At 41.3% G+C, this 16,561-nt stretch overlaps 1 protein-coding gene and 1 long non-coding RNA gene across 7 annotated transcripts in view; one reads left to right on the forward strand and one right to left on the reverse strand.

The window, feature by feature from the left end:
* Positions 1-16,561, reverse strand: part of SLC35F1 (solute carrier family 35 member F1) — a 439,134-nt gene that overhangs the window by 46,284 nt on the left and 376,289 nt on the right. For all 4 annotated transcript variants that reach the window (XM_053222332.1, XM_053222331.1, XM_027056362.2 and 1 more), the window contains exon 4: positions 3,953-4,112. In XM_053222332.1, the coding sequence (XP_053078307.1) occupies positions 3,953-4,112 (160 nt within the window). The remainder of the gene's footprint in view (positions 1-3,952; positions 4,113-16,561) is intronic.
* The window catches only part of LOC128315538 (uncharacterized), a 60,981-nt gene that overhangs the window by 33,877 nt on the left and 10,543 nt on the right, over positions 1-16,561 (forward strand). The window contains exons 2-3 of one of the 3 annotated variants that reach the window (XR_008298377.1): positions 1,112-1,584; positions 9,276-10,158. This is a non-coding gene — a long non-coding RNA (uncharacterized LOC128315538). Of the gene's footprint in view, positions 1-1,111; positions 7,784-9,275; positions 10,159-16,561 lie in introns of those variants that run through there. The other 2 variants (XR_008298376.1, XR_008298375.1) reach the window with 2 other exon arrangements.

Genomic DNA, 16,561 nt, shown 5'->3' on the forward strand with positions numbered 1-16,561 from the left:
AATTGCTTTGCAAGAATTGGTTTTCCTTATTAGATTTTTGTTTAAGCGTTGTTTGGGGGGACATTTGTGTCTGTGTGGCAGTGGAAGAAGAATAGGGAAGAGGACTTAAGACTACTACATACCATTATTTCAAGAAATAAATGATGAATTACACTATTCTGGAGTGTTGAAAGACTATTAATGTGATTTATGAAAATGAACCCATCCCACTGAATATTTTTGAGTTGTAAATGTGATCAACTGCCTTGTTTTCCTGGGACTCTCTTGGTTTTCACACCAAATTCCTTCATCTCAGGAAACCCTTTCATTCTGGGGAATCTGGGACCGTCATTTATCGCAATTAACTATAATAGAACAGCTATATATTTCTTATAAGGGTCACAATGATAGAAAAATAAGTATTAAGTGGTGTAGCAGAAAGGATACTGGCTAGAATTCACATCTAGGCTGCACCATTTACCATTGGTGTGCCCTTGCACACGCTTCTGATCTCCCTTAGCCTTGATTTCTTCAGCTGCAAAAGGAAGAATAAGAAAGCTTTCTTTCCACAGTTAGGAGGATTAAATGAGATAATGCATGGGAAAGTGGCTGGCACCAAAAAAATTGTCACTGTCCTTTGATTGTGTTCAATTAGCGAGCTCCTTGAAAATATTTTCTCGGGGCGCCTGGGTGGCTCAGTCGGTTCAGTGGCCGACTTCAGCTCAGGTCATTATCTCGCGGTCCGTAAGTTCGAACCCCGTGTCAGGCTCCGTGCTGACAGCTCAGAGCCTGGAGCCTGTTTCAGATTCTGTGTCTCCCTGTCTCTGGCCCTCCCCCATTCATGCTCTGTCTCTCTCTGTCTCAAAAATAAATAAACGTAAAAAAAAAAAAAAAAGAAAATATTTTCTCTTCCTTGAAATCACTCTAAAATTCGGGCTAATAATAAGAAAACAAAATGTTGTTATATGTATCTAACAGCTTTAATAAATGAACTAAAAGGTGCAATAAATGTATTATGGTAGAAAGATGATATTTTGAAGAGCAAGACATATCTTTTGTAAAAGGGAGCTACTTTAATTGGGTTTTACCTAAATCTTATGACTTTCTAACCTTCCCTTCCCACTTTGCGCAGCACACTGCCGGCCGCAAGGCCAAGCCTCCAATGCCACGGACTGGGGATACCTTCTCTCCACTTCCGTCTGCCGTGGGCAAACTTGCCGGCAAAGCTTCCTGAGAAGCACGGTTCCTGGCACATCATTGTGCGCCCTGACAGTTACAGTTCACATCTGGAGAGCCTGCTGCCATCTGAGAAGATTCCTTTAGCAAGGCTTAAATCAAAATGAGGGATTCCTGGGTAGCTGATGAAGAAACAGTCTAACAAGGCGATTCGAACAATTATTTCAATTATAATGAAGTCAAGTCAAGGTAACTTTGAACAGGCCATTATCATTGTGCTTGAGGAAAGAATTTTCAAAATCCCAACTACGGTGAACCACGGCTTCAGCAATACAAAAAGGATTGAGACGGACATTCTCTTTTCCTATGAAAAGCTCTCGATAGAGTGATGGCAATTTATATTGTGTTGAACGCCCGATTGAAGTTCTGGTGAGTGACTCAAGTATTTTGGTAGAGTTTTGTCCCTGGCTAAGTAATAACATTGAATCAATTCTACCACAAAGGTGAAAACAAATGGGATACTTTGCATAATGATGCACACCAATTTTAAGATTATATTGTCCTTCAAATTAGTGTGTCTTTTTCTTCTTTCAAAATATTTTATATGGTGGCTTACATTGCTGCCTAATTTATTTTGTAAAATAAACCCTTGGATCCTGTATTTGGGCTGCCCTTAGAACATCATATCATCTACTTGGGCACCATTACTTCAGCAGAGAAGGTACTCCAAGATGATAAATCTTAATTCTGTTAACATGAGCACTTCACATGTCACAAAAAGGATGGTGCTGTAAGTCTTCTACAGGTGAAACCCACTCTAGTGTGTTTGAGTTACTCTGCACTGTTTTAAAAATCACTACTTTTGGGGCACCTGGGTGGTTCAATCAGTTAAGCGCCAGACTCTTGGTTTCAGTTCGAGTCATGATCTCAGTTTTGTGAGTTCGAGCCCCACATTGGGCTCTGCGCTGGCAGCATGGAGCCTACTTGGGATTCTCTCTCTCCCTCTCTCTGCCCCTCCCCTACTCATGCTGTCTCTGTCTCTTTCAAAATAAATAAATAACTTAATTTTTTTTTTAATAATAAAAAAATGGCTACTTTTGAAAGGCCTTAAATGGACTTACTTTCTTTTCTTTAATACTATTACTCCTTTCCTAACACCTCATCTGAAATCAAGAGAACATTTTTTTTTTCCAGGAGTAGTGAATATCCTCTAGTGAAATCAATTCAATTTAGTTTAACATTCTGGGCTTAAACATCCAGATTTATTAGAGCAATTGTCTTTCTTGACTAGGAAATGCAAGATGATGGCTGGGGGCCAATGGCTAAGGTTCAGCAAAGCAGAATTTTCATAAATAAAGGTACATGCTTCTGCTTAGTCTATGTTTACATTCTACAAGTAAAGCTGAGAAAATGAAATTAAATTATGACTTTGGAACAACTAACCACGTTGTTTCTGATAAACATACTCTGATTGGTTCAAGAGATTATTCGTATCAGGATCACGATGGTTATAGAGCATAAAACTGGTCCTTTCATAAAACATCTATTGATATCCAATGGAACCAGTGTTTCATAGAAGAGATTCTGGGAAAAGCTGGTATACATATTTTTAGCTTACCTGTTGAGATGGGATTGATTATGTTTGTGAGGACCAAGGCTGTCTCTCTTTTGCTCTGTGTTGTATCTGTAGCTCCCAGAGATGTGGAAAAAGAAAAGAAGCCTGTCCCAGAGGTCAAGAGCCTGGGGTCCTAGACCCTGCTCTCTCAGCTCTGTGACCTTGGGAACTCACTTGGCTTCCCTGTACCTTGGTGTTCTTGTGTGTCATATATAAAGCTGCCGAACAAGGTCTGTTTCAGCTGTAATGTACTGTAGTGCAACTTAAAAACATAAACTGTATTTATTTCAGGTACTTCCTACAATCTAGCCTCATTACAAGAAATGCCCCAATTTTGACTATCAATTAATTCCCTAGAAGACAGGGCAAATCCAAGAACTATAGAAATGTAAATACTTTCTATCCCATTCTTGATGTTAAAAAAGGAGGTTATTTTTCATGTCCCCTAAAACCTTATGTAGCATAAGAATTTTGTACATTTTAAAGAACTGCAATGCTTTAAAAAGGGTTCTCTGGAAACCTTCTTGGATCAGGGATCCCCATCAGATTCATAGCAATTTGATGAGTAAATCTTGAAGCTTTACCTTGCAGGTCTATAAGCTGTGATTGATAACCACAAATCCTCCCTCACCCCAAACAAATAAACAAAAAACCATGCACAATGAGACTAAATTTAGCTCTCCCCCATAAAAATATGAAGTATTCCTAATCTAGTCTTCAAACTTCTAATATCCACTCTTAACTTATATATCAACCTCCACCCAATGGTTTGAAAGCTCAGTCTTTCTCTGACATGAGAAAGAAAGAGTTGGAGGGTGAGGTGTGGGGAACGCCCCAGTGACCCTCTGACACTATTTCTAACCAGCTGGTTTGGGCCAGCCAGCAATGGCCTGCAAAATATCCCCCATATAGGTCATGACTCAACTTTAAATACCATCTGAATGTTTCTGAATACATGTAAAAAGGGCAGAATATCTGTATTTTGCTTCCTTCATTCACTCAAGAAACATGGATTAAGCACCTCCCATGTGTCATTGTTTGAGGTGTTGAGGAACAAACATGAATAAGATACAGGCACTGAGAAGACCAGGTTCCTAGTTTCTACCCCACCATGAACATTCTGTGTCTTGCTTTGGCCTTACCCACATAAGCATGTAACATGGTGAACACCTAGAAACTCACCTGCTCCCTGATGCCTTCCCACAAGCACATCCGCTCCTGCCATGCAGCCCATTCCCAGGATGCAGACAAAGATGCCGAGGAAATGCACAGCCTTGTACCGGATCAGCAGGAAGAACCAGGAGAGCAAAATCACCACCGGGATCACAAAACAGTCCAAGAGCTACAGGGAAGGAGGGAGGTAAACAAGAGGAGGTTCAGGGGGAAGCTTTCCACATAATAAAGAAAAATCACTTAGCCCTGTAGAAAGGCTATTTCCCCTGAACCTCGGTTTCTGTGTAGACCCAGAACTGCTTCGGTTAAAACAGGCTCTGAAACAAGCACAAACTAGCTTTACTTAAACATCCTCCAAGCTTGGATGGAAAGGGAGAAGGCCAGTGGATAAGACAGGTTGGTGGTGGAGAGTCGCCTGCCCTTACAGGGTCAGGGCAGCTGTCTCCCATTTTCCTCAGCGCCTGGACTCCACCAGAACCCCTTACTTGAGGGAGAAGACACTGAGCCATTTTAGATGGTTCCACTATTTTAAGAGTAAATCTGGGAATGGGAGGTAAGGGGGCAGAGGTCTTATCATGTTTTATAAATTAGTAGAATTTAGACAACGGTTGAACTTAATTTCTCCCAAAAACTATCTCCTCGCTACTTGTAAATTTGTTCTAAATACAAATATTACTCTCAAGTTTACAAAGATTTTAGAAAATACCGTAGTAAAAAAAGAGTAAAGAGAGTGAGAGAGGGAAGGATAAACAGAGTGTAGAAAAAAAAAATCTTTGATTTCATTTCTTACGTATTTTGTGCTAATAACGAGATTCCATGTGACATGGAAACCTCAGGACTTGGTAGAGAGCTGGCCCCAGTCTTGCAGCCAGTTAATGTGGTGCAATGAGAAGACCCTTGTGCCCAGAGTCAGGAGATTTCAGTTTGAGTCTCAGAGCCTTACTTACAGTAGTGTGACCGTAGGCAAATCACAAGCTCAGGAAGACTCAGTGTCCTGCCAGTATAATGAAGATAATAATCCACTGACTTCCCCCAAAGATCCCTGTGAAGCTCTGACATAATACATGAGAAAACATTTTGTTGAGCTACAAGGGCGTCAACGCTGGTCTATCACCGTGCTTCCCAACACGTGCTCTTGGCTCCACGGAACGGGTTGTTTCTCCTACACTCTGGTAAGATACAGTGACCTTTGGATAACTCATGTGAGGCAGGGTCTCCACTAGACAAACTGTATCTCATAGGACTTCAAACTCCATGTACTGAACGAGATATTGGTGATTCTGGCCCACTGCTGGGTACTGCTCCTCTGCTAGCATCCTAGACAAGTAACTCTACCACCCAGCAGTCAGACACAGGGCAGTGATCCCTGTACACCTCCGCTCTAACTGCCTGCATCCTGTTGGCCACCAAGTTCTGTCAATTCCATCTTCTAAACATCTCTCAAATCCATTCATGCCACCCTCTCCCATTTTTGCCACCTGGACTAAGCTTGTATCCTTTCTTACTCAGAATAAGCCCCTCCCAGGGGCGCCTGGGTGGTGCAGTCGGTTAAGCCTCCGACTTCAGCCAGGTCACGATCTCGCGGTCCGTGAGTTCGAGCCCCGCGTCAGGTTCTGGGCTGATGGCTCGGAGCCTGGAGCCTGTTTCCGATTCTGTGTCTCCCTCTCTCTCTGCCCCTCCCCCGTTCATGCTCTGTCTCTCTCTGTCCCAAAAATAAATAAAAAACGTTGAAAATTAAAAAAAAAAAAAAAAGAATAAGCCCCTTCTTCCTGCTTCAGGGTCTTCAATCATGCATTCTCCTTCATCTGGAATGTCCCACTCAATTCCCGAACTCCCGCTTCATTGCCCTTCAGGCCTGCACTTACATACTGCCTTCTCAAGAGAGCCTCTCAGGTCCCCAGGCTAGGTCAGGACCATCGATGCTTTCCTTATATCCTGTACTTTTCCTTTATAGTGTCAATTGCAATAATACTTAATGAGCACAGAATTATTGGCACAATGTCTAACTTCCCCACGTGTCCAGAGGTCTATGAAAGCAGGACTGCATTCTCATTAGTCAGACCCTGCTGTGTTCATGAGAAGTATCCAATGATAGTGACTGAACAAGTGCATACGGTATTTTTAATGATCAATAATACCCAAAATTCATGAAAGGATGAAAAATCTTTGCGTGTTTGCAAAGCATCCCTGACCATCAGCATGACTTTTTGGCTCTGTAAAGCAGCCAGCACTCAGAATCCCTTCTATCCCAAAAGATTTTGCGGTCTGGCAGACCCTCAAGCTTCTCTGTGCAGCAGTTTCCTTTGCAACAAAAGCAATCAGAATTGTAAGCTGTCCCCGGGGGTGCTGTGAGATAAGGTGATGGAGGGCCACGTGGATGCGATGGCTGGGGGCTGAGTCTAGAGGTCACCGCACTCCCGGAGGAACTCTGTATCAGGGTGGCGGCTGATAGGATTGCACTACAGCTGGAGTTGCTCAATGCACAGTTAATTAGCAAGTTAATGATCCTACTTGATATGGTAAAATGCTCTGAGGCAGTTTAGTACAACTGGCCTCAAATGCCATTTAAGTATATTAGGACATTTGAGTTTGCCAGTGAAAACTGTTCACTGGGTGTAAAACAGTTGGTGTTTTGTTTTAAAAATTAGAAATGATTGAATCGACAGTTGAAATATTTAGCTACATACTCTATAATTTGGATTTCACTGTCTAGCTGGAAGCCCTTGGTTAGTGGAGCTGAAGACCTCTATTCCTGAATTACTATTTAAAAAATGTTTAAATGTTTATTTACTTATTTTGAGAGAGAAAGAGAATGAGCAGGAAAGAGGGAGAGGGAGAGGGAGACAAAGAATCCCAAGCAGTCTCTGCAATGTCAGTGCAGAGCCTGATGCAGGGCTCGAACTCACAAACCGTGAGTTCATGACCTGAGTCAAAATGAAGAGTCAGGTGCTTAACCAACAGAGCCACCCAGGCGCCCCTTCATTCGTGAATTATTAAAGGTAAACCAGGCCATCATTCAGTCTTTGGGGAGGACTGAGTGAGTCTTTTTGGTTCTCAATGTCATTAGAAACCCCACAGTACATAAGTCCTGGGGTATTGCCTCAACAGATTTAGTTGAAAAATCCTTATTTGTACATGTCACATGGTCCTATGCATGGAGAAGACATTTAAAAGGAAGGGGAAAAGATAACGAAAGGTACAATTTAAGCCAGGGCTTCTAGAACATTCATCTAGGGAAGTTTAGTGCCCAGCATACAGTAGGGATCAACAACGGGTGGCTGAATGAATTAATGAATGGACAGACACTTGTTATCACTGACTGTCAGAAGGGACATTAGGGATAATTTAGGCTGCTGCTGGCATTTTGGGTGGGGCAGTGTATTTTGTAGGATTGTCCCTTGCTCTCTGCAGGGCATTTAGTATCACTGGGCACTGGCCACTAAAAAAATGCTCATGCACATTTACAAGTGCCCCTCAGTTTAGAGTCATCTTGACCCCTCCACCCCTTTTATTTAAAAGCTGGAGACTCAGAGGTTTCAGGAGATGAAGTGATGTGCTCAAGGTCACTCAAACTATTGGTACCAGTGGGAGTTCTGTTTTTTTTTTTTAAACAGTATTTAAAAACTTTTTTTTAAATGTTTATTTATTTTTGAGAGAGAGACAGAGACAGATCATGAGCAGGGGAGAGACAGAGAGAGAGGGAGACACAGAATCTGAAACAGGCTCCAGGCTCTGAGCTGTCAGCACGGAGCCGGACGCAGGGCTTGAACTCACAAACCGTGAGATCATGACCTGAAGCCAAAGTCAGACGCTTAACCAACTGAGCCACACAGGTGCCCCCACAAAACAATATTTTAATAAAGGTCAATGACAGAAATTGTTACAGGTAGAGGTCCTATCACTGTGTCTGTAACTACAGAAACAAACATTTGGGAGCTTCTATTAGAAAACAGGCTATTACTTTGCAGTGATTTTCGGCTCCAGCCTTTCCCCTGTGGTCATATAGCATGAACCATACTGACAAAATCATTTTCCAATGGTTTTCGCGTAGCTTAACTACTCAGTGAAGTGGTTGTTGAGTAATAAAAGAGAAAAGCATGATAATAGATACTGCTAGAGATGGGGACTGTTAAAAAAGACAAAAACCCTTCCGATTCTGTCATGAACCTTTAGTAGATTTACTTTCTTTGCATACATTTCTATATCCAAAAAGAAATGATAAAATATCAACACCAAAAAAAAGAACAAATGAATACTATTTCGTAATTATCTTTTCCCCCTTTTCTGTTTATTTTTTTTAAAGTTTTTATTGAAATTCCAGTTAGTTAAGGTATAGTGTAATGTTAGATTCAGGTATACAATATAGTGATTCAACACTTCCTTACAACACCTGGTGCTCATCACAACAGGTGCACTCCTTAATCCCCATCACCTATTTAACCCATCCTGCAATCCCCTCCCCTTTGGTCATCACCAGTTTTCTATAGTTAAGTCTGCTTCCGGGTTGGCCTCTCCCTTCTCTCTCTCTCTTTTGTTTCCCCTTTGCTCATTTGTTTCATTTCTTAAACTTCACGTATGAGTGAAATCATATGGTATTTGTATTTGTCCGATTGACCTCTTTCACTTAGCACTATATTCTCTAGCTCCTTCCGTGTCATTGCAAATGGCAAGATTGCATTCTTCCTATGCTCTGAAAAGTCTCAAAAAAATTAAGAATACATTGGAAAGAAAAGTGCTCATTACAACTTTAGATTTACCTCTTTTTTCTCCTAAAGATTTAAATTAATTCTTCCATGTCATTAGTCTTTAGATGATATCTGCCAGAGAGGTGTCCAATACCAAATGACCTGATTTTATTGATGGTGGCACTGAGGCACACCATGCTTAATGGCTAGGGCACATTCTCTGAAGCCAAGGTGATGGCTCCAGGATTATTATGTGAACTTGGTAGCTTTTAATAACATTTAGAGTAGGTTGTATTAAGTTTATACTTACAGTTTGCAAAACACATTATTTTTACTTTACCTCTAAAACAGCACTTTAAGGGAGTTACGATTATACCTATTTTATGGGTAAGGACACTGAGCCTCCAATAATAAAGCAAGTTAGTGCCAGACTTGAAGCTAAAATACTAGTCCCTGGACTTCTAGTCTCCACAGAGTTCAAGTGCAGCTTCCAAAAGTTATTTAATAATAAAAGAGGTCTGTATTGGTGGTGTTTTAGGATAACAGAAGTCGACATTAAATAACATTACTTTTTTTTTTTTTTAAGTAATTTGGAGAATCGCAGCTTCATTTAACTTTTTGCTCCTCTCTCTCCCTGTCTTTTTTAGCTTCAGCCAATCTCTTACCACTGGATCTTCCTCTGCAGTCTTCAATCGCATTTAGTTATGCTCTTTCCTACACACACACACACACACACACACACACAGACACACACACACATATCCCAATCCCCTCATCTTACCAATACCCACTCAAGCTTTTCTCTTCCTTTCTGCGCTAACTCCATTTGCCAGCATTCCCCAGACCACCTTGATCTGGATTCAGATACACTCCATCTGGTTTTCATGTTCACTCATAAGTCCCTCCCCTCCTCCAACATGGTCACTCCTCTCTTACCGTATTTTCCTCCACCACCTATCTCACTCAGAACCTGGGATTTAGTGGATGCTGAATAATGTTCGCTGAATGAAACCTACTGAACTTTCTCTGGCCTTACTCTGTCTGGGAGCCTTACTGCTCCCACGATTTTCTCGCCTGTCATTCCACTGATGTTATTAAATTTATTTCTTGTACAAAATATGAATTGTGCCCCTTCAACTTTACTCAATGTGTACTGATGCCTGTATCTGTGAGTATATTTGGTTGATGTGTGTCTATGTCTCTATAATGTCTTTGTGAGTAAATTCAAGGGGTAGGACTCGGAGCCACTACATAACTGGACTAGTTGAGGCCGACTGGTACTTGGATGATCGTGATAATACATCTCTGACTTACACAGAAATGCACTGCATAATCACCAGCACGGAATTATAAGGTTGTGATGGTTAAATGTAACTGTGTTACACGACTCTCAAGATCAATGCAAGGTGATTAAATAATGAAAAGAATATAAATCCTCCCCTTGACATATCTCAGAACCATGCAAAGTCCAACAACCTCACTTGTGATATGACATCATAGTAGCCTGCCAATCATGTACCTATCCTTGGATTGCTGCATCCTCTCTCTCTCTCTCTCTCTCTCTCTCTCTCTCTAGTTCTCTCTCACCTTTATGCAGTTGTTACTGCTAATGAAACAACTAGACAAGATGTTTCCTACTGGCTGATGAAGAAATTCAGTTTTATTGGACCTAGTCCAGAAAAATGTGCTCAATTTTAACTTAGTTAATCTTTCTTAGGCAGATATACTGGAGGAAATGGCCATCAAGCCATGGACCCTGTCTCGGGGGTCCTTCTAGCAAGGGACAGTCCTTACCAATCCAGAAAGCAGACAGAAATGAAATACTTGGATGACAGTTTTTTCCTCCTTTTCCTTTCCTATTAAGGCATAATAACCCCACCAAGTGGTAAAATCCCCTATTGGATATTGAATTAGCTATTTCCTCTTTGGGGTGAAGGAAGAAGGAATGGAGAAAAAGGAGAGTTATATTCCATTCTCTCAATGTTTGGAAGGGAATGGATATCCCCCTTGGCTAGGGTGGTTTCATGGGGAAAACAGGAGTCCCTCTACCTTCCTTCAATGCCATGTTTGGTTTTGCTGATACATATACATATACATATACATATACATATACATATACATATACATTTATGTAAAAGTTCATTTCTTGATTAAAGATCTACATACCATATTATCAGTCATAAAATCTTTAAATCTCTGGAAGGAGAAAAGCAGAATCTATAAGAATAAGACATTAACAATGGTCATCTTGGATAAGATAACTGAATCATCACAACCCATCACCCAAATTCTCTGTGGTTTCCAAACTTCCTCTCTTGAGCATATACTGCTTTCAAAATATATACAACAACACATGCTATGAGAGTGTAAAAAATCTACAAGAGTCAGATCAGTCTTTTTCAAGGGAAGCAGATGGTTTGTAAAAAAAATTAAAACAAAACAAAAAACCGCTACCCAACTGCTCCCATTCCAGTAGAGCATAATGAGGAGGTGATCTCATCCCTCTTTTCTAATTGTCTGCCAAAAACAGACTCCTCCGCAGGCCTTCGGCTCCTCATTAGCGCTCCCCTCCGGCTATTCACAGGGAAAAAGCTCCCCTCACACGGCCCAGCTGTCAGAGGCTAAACCTGAGGCAACTAGTAGGTGATTCCAGGAAAAAGAACATTTCCCTACTTTCCCTTCCTCTGCTTCTAATTGGCAATTCTCCCGAGTTGCTAAAAGTGATATGTATTATAAATTCATCTCCGGTGAGTAAAACTGAAGCATTAACAGGGAAGGATCTTAAAAAAAGACAATCTTCAGTATCACAGACACAACAAAAGTCCTTCTCTGGCAGACAGTCCAGCTGAAGAGAGTGGAATATAATTTGGGAAATGCACATTCACAAGCAATCAAGAACCATTGTAATTCAGGGGCCTGGACATGTACCCATCCTAGAGGCATTTGAAAATCCAATTGGAATATCTTTCATCAGGAACAGACTTTTCTGGTAGACACTCGCACTCCCTCTACCTCTCCAGATTTTTTTCCCTCTCAGAGTTATTCTTTTCCTGACACCTCCACCCCCACCAACCCTATACCTTAGGACTTAATGTTTTGATTTTATTGTCTTAAAATATTCATGGTGGATGGAGTCATGCTTCCATCATGTTGCCCAAGAGAGCCAGACTAATAAAATGTGTCATTGTGCTGATTGTATGACAGCCATTTTCCAGGAAATGTCCTATTTCTAGAACTTAAAAAAAAAAGATTTTCACCATACTTTTTCTTGCGTCTTCTGGTAAGGATTTAAACGTGTGAATTTTTTGTCTTCTTATGCCAGCCCATCAGAACTTCCTAGTTGTTAAAATATATTCACTTAGCTTTTTGGGCTTCAACTCTCAAAATAAAAAAAGAATGAAAGGAAAAAAAGACACTATCATGCATTGAAAATATGGGGCAAGTACCTTGAAATCTAGGTGACCACTGGAAGACAGATAATTAGGAGACACATACTCTCCAGCTCGGCTGCAAAGAAATCTGCCTCAGGTGACTGAAGAGCTGTCCCAGAAGACAAATTCCTTCTGGGTGAGCATCACTGGCACTTTCATCAGGTTTAAGAACAAGCTCTGATTATCAGTAAACTGGATTTTAGAAGTAGAAAGAAGGAATTCACACTTACTGAATGTCTACCATACAACAGGCAGAATGCTAGGCTCTTGCTCCTTCCACTTTACAGATGATAAAACAGACTATTAAAGATAACAGGTAACTTACTTTAGGTCACACAGTGGTAAGTGTCAAAGCCAGAGGTGATCCCAGGTCTGCCGCCCTTCTTGTACAAAGTAAGTGTAAGCAGTCAAGGTCCAGGTGGGGTAGAGACTATATAGGATCCAGTGATAACCACATTGGTCTAGGCTGGGTCACTCTCAACTCAATCTAGCAGGCTCGTGTGCTCTTTCTACCTGTGAGAGCACTCTGGGAGAGTGAGCAGACTGTAAGGGTATTGAAAAAATTATCACTGGGTGCCTGCATCTTTTATGTTAAATAAAGTGCAGGTTACAAGACAAAGTGCACGAAAATTAGAATTGTGCCATCAGAGTGGAAACTGCTGCTTTGCCAATCATTACAGCATAAAGTATGGTTACAGTTTGCTGAAACATCTACTCATCAACATCCGCTCTGTGATATGATACCTCTTCCCAGGAAGACGATCACAGTCCTATTAGAATGTTTTTTTTTTCCTTACATATCCAACACTTTTGTCAAAGGAAAAAAGGAATTAGGATAGTTTGGTTTTAGCGATGGGTCTTTGATACTGTGTGACTATCTTGAGTGTTTTTGGAGAAGTGGTTGCCTTAAATCAGCCGAGTACTACTAACTCGTATTTCTTATTTATCAAATTCATTGAACATAAGAACATTAACAACAATGTTACAGAAAGCACACATTTCAAAGCACATTTTGAAGGAAATGAAAGTTTTCTGATAAAATATTAATTCTACATTAATTTTGCATTACTTTTGATTCCTCTCAGCATTAAAACAGCAGGGAGAAACAATTTCAAAAGCTACAGGAGAACATCTTATACTTTTTGGACTCTATTTCTAGGTTTAACTCATCTATTCCAGGTTTTATTAAAAAAAAAGACAAAATCAGATTTTCATCACCTTCTACTCGTCACTTATTTATTGATTCAACAGATGTTTATTGAATGCCCACTGCATGTTCAGCATTGCTACAGATGCTTGAGATACCACAGTGAACAAAACATTCGACATCTCTGTCCAAGCGGACAGATGCCAAGGGACATGCATTTCTTTCTTGAGGTTCACAGCCAGTGGTACTCTAGAACTTGCCTGGCCCTGAACCTTCTGTCCTCTGTTCTTTGGAACAGGACCTCCTGCTCCTCACAGAACCTTCCTTCCAGCACCTATCCCACGTCTCTCTTGATCCTTCCTCTCTGTTGGCTATTCTCCTTTGCCACATAGTGCTTTGAAATCTGTGCTGATTTCACCCTTGAGGCCCAGTTGCTCTGTAGCTATTTATTTTTCCATCTTCACAGCCAACTTCCTGAAAGATTCATCTACAGCCACTGCCTCTGGTATCTTGGCTCCATTTATTCCTCAAGATGCAGCAATACTGACACCTCTCTTCACCACGATCGCCAAAGCTACACGTCACAGCCACTTTTGACTAAACCTTCTGCAGCATTTGGCATTACTGATGATTCTCCCACTGGATTCTCTCCTCTCTTGATTTTATCTGTCCTTTTTTTTTTTTTTTTTTTTTTTGTCCTCCTGCCTCTCTGGCCCTTCTGAGTTTTTTGCTGGACTCATTTTGTTCTTTTTGTCCCTCAGAGTTGTCATGTCTGAGGGCTCAGCCCTTGGCACTCTCCTTTTCACATTCTATATATGCCAGTCTTTGGCTGTCACCCACCTCTTACTTCCTTCCCTGCCAAACGTCTTGCAAACAGTTGCATTCAGCCACTGCTTTCATCTCCCTCAACATCATTCAACCACTCAGTGCAATCTGGGTTCTGTTCCCCAAGCACCATCAAAATCGCTCAAAAATATACTCCCTGTTTTTGAACCCTACACAGACATTTCAGCACATACTTTGCTTAGTGCAGCATCTGACACTTCCTCCTGCTGATGGCCTTACCTGCCAAGCTCCCTGTCCATCACTTCATCTTTCTGAGACTCCTTAATGAGTTCCTGGTCTATGGGTTCCCAGATCGACTCCTGTTTCTCATATGTTGTGCTTTCAGGACTTTGCCATAGCGTGCCTTCTCATCTCTCCACACTAACCCTGAGTGATGTCTGTTATGAAGGAGGTCTGTTATGGCGTTAAAAGTCGTCTCGATGCTGATAACTTCCAAAACTACATCTCAAATCTGGACCTGTCTCTTAAGCTCCAGAGTCTGCTGATCTGCTGTGGATGTACCAAAAATACCTATAGCTCAGCATGGCTCAAACATAACTCATGTCTTTGTCTCCAAACTGTCCCTCCTCATATGTTCTTTCCTTGGCGAATGGGACCACTCGAGACTTAGTTGCTCAGGTCTCAAACCTGAACCCTGATATCTAGGGGCCACTCTTTCCCTCTTGAAACACTTCCTTGACTTGCTTCCAGGGTCTAACATAGTTCTCCTCTTGCCTCTCCTTAGCCTATTTTCCCTCCAGTCTCTGAGTGTTGGCATGTCCCAGGGCTCAGCTTTCAGTTTCTTTCTCCTCTCCATTTATACTCATCCCATTGGTGATGTAATCAAACCGTAACTTTCAGCACCATCTATGTGCAAGTGATTCCAAATTAACAATCCCAGCTCTCACCTCTCCCCTGGACTCCAGATACATATCCCCAGCCACCTATACCAAGGTTTGCCTAGATGTCTAACAGGAAGCTCAAACCTATGTGGCCAAAGCAGAACCTTCATTTTCTGCTCCACATCTGCTCTTCTCCCATTTTCCTCAATTCACCGCATGGCACACCCCAGTGGCTCAGGCCAATAACTAAGGAATCATTCCTGACTTTTCTTTTTCTTTCAACCTTCCCCCACACAAATACTCAGGAAATCCTATTGGCTTTATCTTATAAATGTATCCGACAACCTCAAGCCACCTCCAGTTGGCGCGTGGCTTCAAGTCAACACATCTTTCAGTTAGCGGCCTCCTCACTGTCTAAACAATACCACTCTTGTTCCCATACAGTCAACTCTCCATGAGCAGCCAGAGCCACAATGATCTAAAAATACCAATTAGGTTGTATCAATCCCCTGCTCTATACATTTTAATGATTTTCCTTAGGACAAATCCAAGCTGCTTTTCTTGATCTCATGTAATAGCCTTATATAATATAATATATACTAGCCTTATGCTATCTAGCTCCTACCTCCTTCCTCAGTGTCATCTTTTGCTTCCAGTAACTTCATCCACTCTTTATGTGTCTTGAACATGTCATTCTCAGGGCCTTCACCCTTATGCTGTCCCTTTGCTTAGAACTCTCTTCCTCATATCTTTGCACATCTTACTCCCTCACGTTCTGATGGGAGAGAAAGAAACTCAAAACTAACTGTAACTTGGAAGGGAAACTTCATGAGGGTAAAAACATGATCTTCTTCATGCTATATGTCTAGAGCCATATAAAGATATATATAATACATGCTTGATAAACATTTGCTGAGCACATGGGTGAGTAAAACATGGATTGATCTTTCCTCACTCACACATCAAATAAGTCACCAAGTTCTGTCTTCTTAGCCACCTAAATTTCTCTGGAACCTCTTTCCTTGTCTTATCCTGTCTGCCCCTTCCTTATCAGGCCATGCAAATAAACTTTCTGAACTACAAATTTTGTCATGTCATTACTACTCTAGAAACTCCCAGGAATAAGCCCAACCCCCTTTGTGACTTATAATGTGGTTTAGAAGTCCCTTTGTGGTCTGTCACCAGCTGCCCCTTCATTCTCTTCTTTGACCATCCCCCCTTCAGACTGCATGCAGAAGCATTTGTAGTTCCTTCCTGTCATGGTCCTTCTCGATTCATAGTTCCTTCCCGCTGTTCCTTCTGGTTGGAGTTCCTACGTCCATCTGTCTCACTACTTCTTGCCTGGCCTGCTCAGACTTATCTTTCAGAGCTCAGTTGAGACAGCACTTCCTTCCGGAAGCCCTCTTTGGCTTCCTAAATCCAAATTAGGTGCCCCTTCTGGGGCTCCCATTGATCTCTGTATTATCAAATTGTACTTAATTATGCTAAAGCACAACTACCTTCCATAAGGAAAAGAATTTTTTCTCCCTTGCACTGTTTTACTTCCTGAAGCTAGATGGTGCATGGCATACAGAAGGACCCCTTAAATATTTTGTTAATTCACTCAAAAGTATTTATGGAGTATCTACTAGGTGCCCGGCACTATTCTAGGAAATAAGAAATCTAAATAATAATAAATTCCCTGCCTT

This window comes from Acinonyx jubatus, chromosome B2 (genome assembly GCF_027475565.1).
Source record: "Acinonyx jubatus isolate Ajub_Pintada_27869175 chromosome B2, VMU_Ajub_asm_v1.0, whole genome shotgun sequence".
Taxonomy (NCBI): Eukaryota; Metazoa; Chordata; class Mammalia; order Carnivora; family Felidae; genus Acinonyx; species Acinonyx jubatus.